This window comes from Sorex fumeus, unplaced genomic scaffold, assembly GCF_029834395.1.
Source record: "Sorex fumeus unplaced genomic scaffold, SorFum_2.1 ptg000039l, whole genome shotgun sequence".
In the NCBI taxonomy this organism is placed as follows: Eukaryota; Metazoa; Chordata; class Mammalia; order Eulipotyphla; family Soricidae; genus Sorex; species Sorex fumeus.
The window spans coordinates 322,968-335,255 of NW_026606096.1; the positions used below are offsets into that span (position 1 = coordinate 322,968).

General features: G+C 42.4%; 1 protein-coding gene across 3 annotated transcripts in view; it reads left to right on the forward strand.

Annotated features, from left to right (window-relative positions):
• ZC3H11A (zinc finger CCCH-type containing 11A) overlaps positions 1-12,288 on the forward strand; it is a 38,097-nt gene that overhangs the window by 18,539 nt on the left and 7,270 nt on the right. For all 3 annotated transcript variants that reach the window (XM_056119202.1, XM_056119203.1, XM_056119204.1), the window contains 8 exons: positions 1,196-1,319; positions 1,940-2,143; positions 2,278-2,394; positions 2,619-2,699; positions 3,839-3,949; positions 4,600-4,659; positions 7,463-7,561; positions 9,239-9,307. In XM_056119202.1, the coding sequence (XP_055975177.1) occupies positions 1,196-1,319; positions 1,940-2,143; positions 2,278-2,394; positions 2,619-2,699; positions 3,839-3,949; positions 4,600-4,659; positions 7,463-7,561; positions 9,239-9,307 (865 nt within the window). The remainder of the gene's footprint in view (positions 1-1,195; positions 1,320-1,939; positions 2,144-2,277; positions 2,395-2,618; positions 2,700-3,838; positions 3,950-4,599; positions 4,660-7,462; positions 7,562-9,238; positions 9,308-12,288) is intronic.

Below are 12,288 nucleotides of genomic sequence, written 5' to 3' on the forward strand. Positions count from 1 at the left end.
CATAACTAGTATTAAATGTAATAATTATTTTCCCATTATTGGATAACATTCTATATGTGAATATACTACAGTGTATGTCTATTCCAATGTTGATACACATTTGTGTTTTTGTTGGGGCATTATGCAGATTAGCTTTGAACATTCTTTTCGCATCTACTGTTTATGTTAGCATAGATGTATTTGTTTCTGTTGATCATGTATCTTTTGGGCAAGCAGTTTATTCTAGATGAGCATATATGTACTTCTTGTGTGGGTTGGGGATTCTGGGGATCCACGCATGGCAGTGATCAGGGTTTACTCTTGGTTCTGTACTCAGGCATCACTCCTAGTGGGCTCGGGACCATATGGGATACCAGGAATCGAACTCTGGTTGGCTGCATGCAGGGCAAGCAAACTTCCTACCCATTGTACTATCTCTGGCCACCTGTCTTTTTTTTTTTTTTAACTACCTTTCATGAGACTTAAAGTCTACTGAAATGGAAAAGTATTGGTGGTGGTGTGTTGGTTTAAAAGTTGAATAGGGGGAAAAATTCTCAGAACCTTAAGCTGCAGTTATTGAGTCCTTGATATCCTTGATGTGCTGAGTGTTTCTTGTGTGTTATTTCACCCAAATGCCCTTCAAAAGCTCTTGGGAAACTAGTATTTTGGAGATAACATATTGTCTAGGCATTGGGAGATAGCCCAGTGGTCAGAAAACTTGCATTGAATTCAGATGGATTTGAATTTGGTCCCTGCGCTACATGATCCTTCAGCACTGCCCTGTTGGTTTCTGACCCTCCCAGGTGTGGTCCTGGTATCCTCCTGCAACTGAATTGCTGGGACCAAGCAATAGGGTAATCTGGCCCAGTAGGAATATCGCTGAGAGTGACCTTTGGGCCTCCTAAGAGGTGGTTCCTCACCGCCACCCAGAACTGCTCAACTTCACGGTTGCTTATATGTAGATGTCATAATTTTAACTATCATATATTATCCAGCTTAAGTGTAGATATTTGAGGACATATGGTAATGGCAAGAATAGTAAATCAGCTATTCTTTTATTTCTCCATTGAGCTTAAAATATGCCACTTTCAGTATCCCTTCTTTCTCTCATCCTACATTTCTCAATTCTATGAACCCTCTAAGTACTTATCTATAAAAGAAATGACCAGAGGAATACAGGTTACATTTTCAGTTGAATTTGTTTCTCCTATTACAGAAAAAACGCAGTGAGATTCCCTGTTACTGGGAAAATCAGCCAATGGGATGTCAGAAACTCAATTGTGCTTTCCATCACAACAGAGGACGTTATGTTGATGGACTATTCCTACCTCCAAGCAAAAGTAAGGTCTACTTCTGATTTTAGAAGAGTAGTTGTGGGAACTAGAGAGATCCTACAGGGTGGAGGTGGTTGGTCTTACAAACTGCCAACTGTGGTTCAGTCCCCCGCACCATGTATGAACACTACCAGATGTGGACACAAACCCTCTGTAAATAAAAGCCACGTCTAGGGGGAGTTGGCTCAAATGGCTGGAGCACCTGCTTTGCATGGGGGAGTTTTTGGTTTAATCCCCAAAGACACGTGGTTCCCAAGCATCCAAGTATATGCTGCCGCTTCTTGTCGTCAAAATGTGGTGGCTACATGTATTCAGCTTTATTTAAAGAATAAATAAATAAAATATTTAAAAAGTACTACCTGCTACTTTGATGAGCAAAAAATATAGACTATTAGTATTAAAATTAAATGTCTAGAATTTGCGGTAACTGTGCATCTAGCTTCCCTTTTATGTGGACCCCTTCTAGTTGATGGACTTAAAGTGATAGCTACTGGCTAAAAGTCACGTTATCTCTTCATGAGAATATGGAACCTTATATGGACAAGTAATGTAGAAAGACGTGTCCGTAGGAAATGCACCAAACTTTCTTTAACTGTCCCCTCTTACTCTGTGTCTGGTTTGTGTAGCTGTATTGCCCACTGTACCTGAGACAGCGGAGGAGGAAGTGAAAACTAACCAGCTCACAGCTCAGCAGAACAAGCTGTCTGTCCAGTCTAATCCCTCGCCCCAGCTGCGGAGTGTTATGAAAGTAGAAAGCTCAGAAAATGTTCCGAGCCCAACACATCCTCCAGTTGTGATAAATGCTGCAGATGACGATGAAGATGATGATGGTAAGATTTAGCTCTCCTCTTTCTTTTTTCTTTTTTTTTTTAAGGCAAAAAAGTGATCAGAATCACTAGACAAAATCAGGGTTAAAACTGAGCATGTTCATGATTGTAAATTTGCCTTAAATGTTGATGCGTAGATCAATATTCTGAAGAAGGTGATGAAACCAAAGCCCCTCTCTTGCAACCGACTCCTGAAGTTCATAATGGATTACGTGTGACTTCCGTCCGGAAACCTGGGGTCAATTTAAAACAAGGTAAGGGGTGGGGGAGGTGCTTATTGTTGCTTGTTCCTATGCAAAAACAGTCTTTAATGTTATTGAATGTGTCTAAACCTTTAAAAAAATTTAAATTTTTTAATCACTGCCACTTTCCTGCCCACACTTTGCCCACCACCTGCTTTCTTTGCATTCGGAAACATTTGAAAGATTGTTGTAGTAAATGCAAACCTCATCCCTCGCATTATTTTTGTGTTTATCAGGTGAATGTTTGAATTTTGGAATCAAAACTCTTGAAGAAATCAAGTCAAAGAAAATGAAGGAAAAATTGAAGAAGCAAGGTGGTAAGTCAGTGGGAATTTGTGTGGAGGAGTCATTGGGCCATACCCAGGAGTGCTCAGGGCTTACTCCTGGCTCTGCTCAAAAATCACTCCTGGTACTGCTCAGGGGACTCTGAGGTACTAAGGGATCACCCCTGGGTCAGCATGTACAAGGCAAAGCACCTTACTCACTGTACTATCTGTACTTGGGAATTTAGACACAAATATGTGAATCTAGATAGGAATAACACTTCCGTTCGTAAAGATGCTTGATAAAGCTAAAATGACCAGATAGGTATTTCTGTGACTTATTTGAACTAAAATACTTTCTGGCTTTTGGGGCATACTTGGTGATAAGGCTTAAGGGTTACTCCTGGCTGTGCTCAGGGGACTACACGAGATGCCAGAGTTTGAACTTGGTTCGGCTGTGTGTAAGTCAAGTGCCTTATCTGCAGTACTGTCTTTCTGGCTTCCAGAATTAAAACACTTTAAATGATGGTTGCTTTCTAAAACTCATGTTTTAGTTCTTAGCTATTGAGAGCTAAACACATTTTAAAGAGCATAAAAAAATTCTTTTGGTGTGGGTGCACATCCTGCAGTGCTCAGGGCTTACTCCCGGTTCTGCACTCGAGGGTCGCTCCTGGCTGGCTTGGGGGATCATATAGAGTGCCAGGGATCAAAGCCAGGTCAGCTGTGTGTACAGCCTGCTCCCTGCCCACTGTATTATCTTTTTGGCCCTCTCAACTACCATCTTGCTAGAGTTTGTTCTATTAGAGATGATGGGATTATATTTGCAAATGATTGAATATAGGTGAAAAATGCCTATTTAGTTTTAGAATCTTCACTCTGTTTGCAACGGAAGTAGATTAAGTGCCTGTTAGGTATGTGACTTAATGTTACGAGCATGTGCCTCACATGTGTGAGGTCCTGAATGGGTTCACTCCCTGGCATTGCTTTTTTTTTTTAATTATCTTTACATTGTACCCAGGAGAGATAAAAAATGGGGAGTATATTCTCTTTCCCCTACTACCCAGGAACAGAAACTGATTGACTAACTTAGAGGGACCAGCGGTGTGTATTGGACTTGTCATAGAAACAAAGTTGGCTTGCATTAGCTGTATTTTCCATATATGATTCACTGATCTTTGACTTGGTTTGTTCAGAAGGTTCTTCAGGAGTTTCCGGTCTTTTACTACAACCGCAACCCGTTCCAGGACCTGAGAAAGAGAATGTCCGGACTGTGGTGAGGACAGTAACTCTGTCCAACAAACAAGGTGAGATGCAGGGAGTTCCTCAGCATTGTCACTCTAGGAGGGAGGTGGGAGACAGTAGGGTTGGGGTTGGGAACAGGGACTGGGGCTGCGGTTGAGGGAAGAGGATCTCTGGAGGGTGTGATGCCCAACCCTCCTGTTAACAGCATTGTAAACCGCAGAGCTGCAGATGAAATAACATTTGAAAAGTTTCACTTTACCTTTAAATAACTGATGGGCAAAATTCTTGGGCATATTTTACTTTGGAATTGCAGGGTGATTTTTGGGTTTTGTACTATTTGGAGAATTAGAGGGAAAATTTACTTCTTCCTGGTGGTCAAGGAGACATGACAGTGGAGTAGAATTGTCTTTTATCTGACAGACCAAAGTGCTCAGATTAAGAGCATCGTGCAGCTCTCATAGCCAGTGGTTGGAACATTGTTGCGATACTAATTGATAATAATCAGGACTATACCTTCTCTGTGATCTGTACATTTGTCTGAAAATTGTTTAATAGGTTAAGAGCTTTGTTTGTCATAGTCTTCCTTAGGATTGGACTGTTGTCTCTCCAGACTGACTGGGTGGACTCAGTACCAAAGCATACTTTGGTAGCCCTGAGAATTTACTGAATACATAAAATTGACTGATGGTAAAATCTTTTTTTGCTATTTCAGAAGAGCCGTTGGTAAGACTGAGTCTCACTGAGAGACTAGGGAAACGAAAATGTTCTATTGGTAAGTAGTTTTGTGTTTAATTCTCTTGCACATGCAGTAACGTACCTCCTCTAAAACTCGTCACACAAGTGCCCCGTGGGTGTGAGTTTGCTAGTGCCCCTCTGTTTGTGGTATGCTCTGCCTCTGAAGTTGTAAAAGTGCAGTGTTACATTTTAATTCAGTAATAGCAGAAGAGGGCTTTTTGTTTTTGTTTTTTTCTTTTCAGAAAACACTGAAAAGAATTGGAAAGGAAGACAGGGAAGCTCCCATGTATGGGAGACAGATACCCGGAAAGTTTTGTTGTTGCTTTGGGGTGGGGGTACATCTGATGGTGGTCAGGACTTTTTACTCCTGGCTCTGCACTCAGGAATCACTCTTGGCGGGGCTCAGGGGACGCAGGGGATCGAGCCCAAGTCACCATGCACAAAGCAGGCACCTTAACCCACTGCACCATTGCTCTGGCCCCAGAAAGATTTCTTAAAAGTCGGAACGATCACCTGTTTCAGTGGACAAATAGATTGGGGTAGGAATGGACCACACTTGGCAGTGCTCTGGGACCCTTGAGAGTTGCTCCTTGTGGTGCCCCAGGAACTGTGGGATGCTGGAGAGCTAAAAGATCTAACTGGCATTGGTCATGTTCAGCTAACCATGTGCTGTTTGTCTGACCAGAAATTGAAATCTTAATAGAGGGGGAAATGTACCCTCTTAATAAAAATTTGGTTTTTAGGGGCTGGAGTGATAGCGTAGGGGGTAGGGTGTTTGCCTTGCACATGGCCGACCCAGGTTTGATTCCCCGATTCCCAGCATCCCATATGGTCCCCCAAGCACCGCCAGGAGTAATTCCTGAGTGCATGAGCCAGAAGTAACCCCTGAGCATCATCGGGTATGACCCAAAAAGCAAAAAAAAAAAATGGCTTTTAATGCCACTTCTTTCGTATTTAGTGCAAAGTATTTTTACTATATTACTGAATTGTGGTGATATTTCTTGCCTAGTATATCTGTTTCAAAAGAATTACTTTGACAAACCTTCAGAGGGTTGTTTTTTTCTTTTTCTTTTTTATTGACTCACTGAGCTACAGGAACAAAATTTTCACGTTTGAGTTTCAGTCATAGAATGATTGAACACCCATTCCTCCACCAGTGTATATTTTCCACCACCAATATCCCCTGTGAGGACTGTTTTTTTTGTTTGTTTTTGGTTTTTTTGTTTTTTTAAAGAAAAAAAGACCTCTTGGTTTTTTGAACCACACCTAGTGGAACTCAGGACTTACTCGGGGCTCTGTAATCAGGAATCACTCCCAGGAGGCCATATGGAATGCTGGGTATGGAGCCTGGGACAATGGCTGTAAGGCAGTGCCCTCCCCGCTGTACTCTCTCTCTGGCCCCATTTACTTTGTGAGTGTGTTTGTCTGAGCCACAGCCTAGCCCACTAGACTGTCTGTTCCCCATGCCAGTGCCCGGCTCCACCCTGGCCCTGATCTCCTGAGCACATAGCACAGCCAACACTAGTACTTGGAAGTAGGAAAACTGGTCTGGAGTGAGTTGAAAGTGAGAAATACAGAGATAAGGTTCCATTGGTCTGTGTGTTTTTGTTTTTTTTAACTTATTTTTTTTTTAATTTTACTGGATCACTGTGAGATACAGTTACAAGTTTTCATGATTACGTTTTTTTAGTCATACAGTGATCGAGCACCCATCCCTCTTCTGGTGCACATTTTCCACCACCATCACCGTTGGTCTGTTTTGTTTTAACTTGTGCCCTGCCCAGGATGCTCCACCCCTCTTGTTTTCCTTGAAATAAGATACCTTAATATCAGCACACATGAACTTTGGATTTTTTAGGTTTTGGCTCACCCTCGACAGTGCTCAAGACTTACTCCTAGTTCTACACACAGTCCTTATGGGGTGCCAGGGATTGAACCTGTGTCAGCCATGTGTAGGGCAAGCAACCTACCTACTCTACTAGGGCGCTAGCCCCTCATAATAAATTATAAATGGGAGAGTCATATGACCCTTCCTTGTGATGAGGGTTTTTCAAGTTATTAACGAGACTGCAAAGATAAGAACTTGGACCCAACAGTGCTAAGAGTTGAAACAACTGTGAGCAGTTGAGCAACTTGTGTTACATAGTGTAAAACAGTAACCAAGAGTTAGGGCTGGAGATAGTACAGAGCTCTTGCACACAGCTGACCCGGGTTTCAACCCCAGCATTTCATGGGGTCTCCAAAATCCCCTCGGGAGCGATCCGAGTCCAGACCCAGGAGTAAGCCCTGAGTATCACTGGGTGTGGCTCAAACTCTCCCCCAAGAGTCAGGAAACTTGGCTCAAGTTTCAACTTTATCACTAAGTGGTGACTTGGGTAAAATAATCTTTCTTGACTTTAGAGTCCTTCCCTGAAATTGATCTTCAGATCATCTTGTGCAAAAAAAGTTTAAGTGTTGTTTTGCTTTTATCCTGGTCACCTGGGTGCATTTAACCATAAGTTTAATTAGTATCTAGCAGGTAGCCAGTTAAGATTTATTTTGTATATGAGAGTTATGGGTTTTTTTTACTCTTAATTTCTAGTGAATTTCTATCTCAATCCAGACGTACAATCCTACTATTATTTGTCATTTTACTTAGTTACTTGGTAAATGTTGATTATGTGTTCTAATTTTTTGTCCCTATTTCTGTCTTTTATGAGATTTTGATTATTGAGATTTAAGGACTGTCTTGAACGACCACACCATATCAATATAGAAAATTAAGAAAATTAGTTTACATTATCTCTTTTCACTTGTATTTCTTGACTTAAGCTCTTCAGCTAAGTTACCTCTGTTTGTAGGTGGTGACTGCGACCTTCCCTTGAAACGCAGCCTTGCACAAAGGCTAGGGAAGAAAGTGGAAACTCCAGAAACTAATATTGACAAAGCACCAAAGAAAGGTACTTCTCTGTTCATGCGCTGTGTTACATGATAAGACTTGTCTCATAATAGTGGTTGGTCTCTTAATACTGTTTTGTTTGGCATTTTTGTTCTTTTTTTTGTTTGTTTTGAGGGCCACATCCCCTGGTACTTGATTCTGTCTCTGCATCAGAGATCATTTCCCTGAGGGTCAACAAACAAAATGGGGTATGAGTGTGGGGTGGTGTTCAGCAAGTGCCTTTTACCTGCTGCACTAATTTCTCTGACTCCTAGAGACTAATGTGTAGAAGTTCGTTCTTGGGGACACTGTTGTATTTTCAAAGCAGGAAAGAGTTTACTCTGAAAACCAGCTTGTCTTTCTCTGCCTGTGAATCATATTGAAGACTAATAAAATCATATTGAAGACTAATAAAACTAAAGAGTGTATTTCAAATGAGCCAGAAAGAGAGGGACAGACATAGAAAGAGTGCACTCATCTGGGGAATATAAAGTAACAGAATGGGAGACGAACACCCAAGAATAGTTGAGATAAGTACCAGGAGGTCTGCTCCACAGCTTAGAAGCCGGCAGCACATGCTGGGGGAAGAGGCAGCTCAGATAGAGAAGGGAACACCAAGTAAAGGATGATGCGAGGTGCATGCTGAAAGTAGACTATAGACTGAACACGATGGCCACTCAATACCTCTATCGCAAACCACAACACCCTAAAGGAAAGGGAAAGCAAAAGGGAATGCCCTGCCACAAAGGCGGGGTAGTAGGGCTACTGGGATCATTGGTGGTGGAGGGATGGGTAACTGATTATCGTATAACTGAAACCCAAGCATGAAAGTTTGTAAGTCTACAACTGTACCTCATGGTGTTTTCATTAATAAAAAATAAGTTATATATTTTTAAAAAGTATTTCAAGTAGATTCGGGGAGCAGGTGGAGCCTTTTAATGCTGATCTGATTTCAGAAGGTTGTATGGTAACAAAATTAATTTCCTAGCTATTTTAGTTTTTGCTTTTTAGATAAACAGATTATTTAGAGCTTTCCAGATGCCCTAAGGAATCAGTGCTTCTATGAAAAATTTAAGACCTTGAGATTATTCAAAGGGCAAGGATGTGACTCAGTGGTGGAATGCCGGCCTTGCATGTGTGTGTCTTGGGTTCCATTCTTGAAACTGCACACCCACCAAACTGCTGGATTTGACCAACTTGATACCAAAATATATACAAATGTTCAGTTTTTTTTCTAGGGTATTTGCGTTTGAAGATAGTATAATTTGTTAAAAACAGTAGTTGAGGGGCTGGAGAGATAGCACAGCGGGTAGGGCATTTGCCTTGCATGCGGCCGACCCGGGTTCGATTCCCAGCATCCCATATGGTCCCCTGAGCACCGCCAGGAGTAATTCCTGAGTGCAGAGCCAGGAGTGACCCCTGTGCATGGCCAGGTGTGACCCAAAAAGCAAAAAAAAAAAAAAAGAAAAAGATAGTTGAAAGGCAAAGATAGTAATAGCGGGTTGCCTTGCACACGGCCGAGTTAGGTTGATCCCTGGCATCCTATATGATCCCCCAACATAGCCAGGAGTGATCCGTGAGCACAGAGTCAGGAGTAAGCTGTGACCACCCGTGCATGTGGTCAAAAATAAATAAAAGGTATTGACTTCAAAAAAGTTTGTTTCTCTTGACTTTTTGTTTTAATCTTTTTTTTTTTAAGCTCAAGTTTACAAGTCTCTAAAGGAGCGATTAGACTTGTCAGCGTGTCCAAACAGTGAGGAGACAGCAGGTAGGTAAAAGGCCAGCTTCTACCGCAATCTTTTCTTGCCTGAAAAATGTTTACCTTTTTTTTTTTTAAGCTTTACATGTAGGACATCCAAATTCAATCCCAGAACCACATGGTACCCTCAGCACTACAACAGTCAAAGTCTTTATTTTCTCTTAAATTTACGTATTATCCAAAACAAATTTTTTTTATTAAAAAAATTTTTTAATAGTGAGACTTAATGAGGTACAGTTGCAGACTTACACATTTTTGTGCTTGGGTTTCAATTATACAATGATCAAATACCCATCCCTCCACCAGTGCCCATTTCCCACCACCACGGATCCCAGTATCCCTCCCACCCTCCACCTCCCCCATCCCACCCTGTCTCTGTGGCAGGGCATTCCCCTCTGTTCTCTCTCTCCTTAAAACAAAAATTTTTTTTAATTTGCCAATTGCAGTGGGTTTAGGGTTTTATTTTTTTGCTGTTAAAGATTGTAAAGTGATTGTTGACGACAGTTCTTAGGAAATTAGAAATTGCAAGTATCCAACAAAAAAAATCTGATTATCAAAATAAAGGTCATTTGTGTACTATAATGACTGCTTTTATTAAAAATAATTCTGGAGGGTGGGAGTGATAGGATAGCAGGAGGGAGTTGCCTTGCACATGACTGATCCAGGTTTGAGTCCCAGCATCCCATATGGTCCCCTGAGCACCACTAGGAGTGATTCCTGAGTGCAGAATCAGGAGTATGCCGAGTATAGCCAGGTGTGACCCCCCCCCCAAATTTTTTTAATTAAAATAGTCATTCTGGACATTAATGATGAGGAAAATTTCTCCTGCAAAAGAAAAGTCACTTTTGATTTAGGGCAACCTTAGAATCTCATTAGGAATGAACTTTATTATAGAAACTTTGTATTCCAGTTTTGTTTTGGGGGGGGGCGGGGACTATACTTAGCAGTGCTCAGGGGCTGCTCCTAGCTCTGCACTCAGGAAGCACTCTTGTAGGTGCTCGGGGGACCATCCGTGCTGCTAAGGGTCAGACAGCGCACACTTTGCTGTGCTGTCATTCTACCCCGATTCCAGTTTTGTAAAGATGATTCTAATTTTGTAAAGATGATACATTTCTGGGCTTGAGTGATAGCACAGCGGGTAGGGTATTTGCCTTGCATGCAGCCAACATGGTCGAACTGAGTTTGATTCCTCCGCCCCTCTTGGAGAGCCCAGCAAGCTACCGAGAGTATCTCGCCCGCACAGCAAAGCCTGGCAAGCTACCCATGGTGTATTTGATATGCCAAACACAGTAACAAGTCTCATGATGGAGATGTTACTACTGCAAATGGATGAACAACAGGAGGACAGTGATACAGTTGATACATTCCTAGAAAAAGAAGTTGCCAAAAGCCCTCCAAAATATAAACATAGACTTTGAGTACTGATATTATATTTTTATTCTTTATGTTATTTCTATACTTCGTGGTTTTTGGTGTTTAGGTCATACCAGCTGTGCTCATACCATACTCTTGGCTCTGTGCTTAGGAATCATTCCTAGCAGGTTTGGAACATACGCTGTGTGCCAGGACTGGAGACATAGTGCAGTGGACAAGGCATTGCCCTTGCATGGGACTGACGTGGTTTGAGCCCTGGCATAATTCTTGTTTCCTGAGTATCATTTGGTTTGACCCAAAACCTGTCCCCCACCCTTCCCCCCACCCCAAGAAAAAAAAGTCCAGGGAGATAGCACATGCTTTGTATGCAGGGGCCTTACTATAGTACCCCCACTGCCCCCTAGCCCCAAAGCTGAAGCCCCCAAGCATCACCAAGTGTGGCGCCAATTTTTTTTTTTGTAAATGTTCTTTAAGGGCATGCATGCACACACACATACTTCTTCCCCCACCCTCCCCTCAATCAGAGATAGGGGGTAACGGGCTGAGCACATGCTTTGGAGGAGGCCTGGATTTGATCCCCCACACCACATGGTCCTACTCTGGAGCTCCTAGCCAGAAGTGGTGGCCTCCAACCCAAAGAGTTCTCAGTAGCATGCTAGTTCTGAACATTTTTCTTGTTTTATCAGGTATACTCCTTTTCCTCTAAGTATTACTTATGTACAGAGCATCTTGGAGCCGATTTCCTTATCCAGTGCCTGAACAGAGAGTAGTGTTTTTGCTAGAAACTTGCTTTTTATAGCAAAATGTCTAATCAAAACTGATATCATTACCATACTTTTCTGTTGCTTGATTTTAGTCCTTTAGAGGTGGTGGAATTTTTGTTGTTTTGGGGGCCACAACTAGTGGTGCTCAGGTTACTCCTTGCTGGATGCTCTGGAATCATTCCCATGTTGCCTAGAGGACCATGCTGTGCTGAACATCCAGCCTGAGCCGCTGTGTGCAGCGATAACCCGCCAGCTTTCTGTGCTGGCTCCCCAGCCCTAGAGGTTGGGTTTTTGTGGTGGTGGTGGTGGTGGTGGGTTTTTTTTTTTTTTTTTATTGAATATCTGTGAGACAGACCATTACAAAGTTGTTCATGATTGGGTTTCAGTCATACAGTGATGCAACACTCATCCCTTCAGTGTGTATTTCCTACCATATTTTCCCCCTTTTCCCCCCCACCACTCCCCACTGCTCCCACACCCCAACCTGACAGGCACTTTTCTTTGTCTCTGTCCTTTTGTGCATTACCCTTTGCAATACAAGTACTAAGAAGTCATCATGTTTGTTCAGGGTGTTCAGTATTTTTATCGGGAAGGTAAGGCTAAAGTAGCTCTTTTAACTGGGTGGCAGCTTTAGGGTGTGAATGTGACTGCTGAGGCTTCTGCAAGTACAGGAAGGTGGGGGGAGGTAGTCCATCCTGACCCTGAGAAAGCCTGGAGATTTCAGTCACAAAACCGCACACCCGAATTTTCAGCAGATTATATCTCAGTGAAGTCCATCCCCGCTGGGGGCATGTCCGCGATTTTGAATTGTGGAAGCAAGTGGCTATCAGGGACTCTGCTTCGGCAGGCACC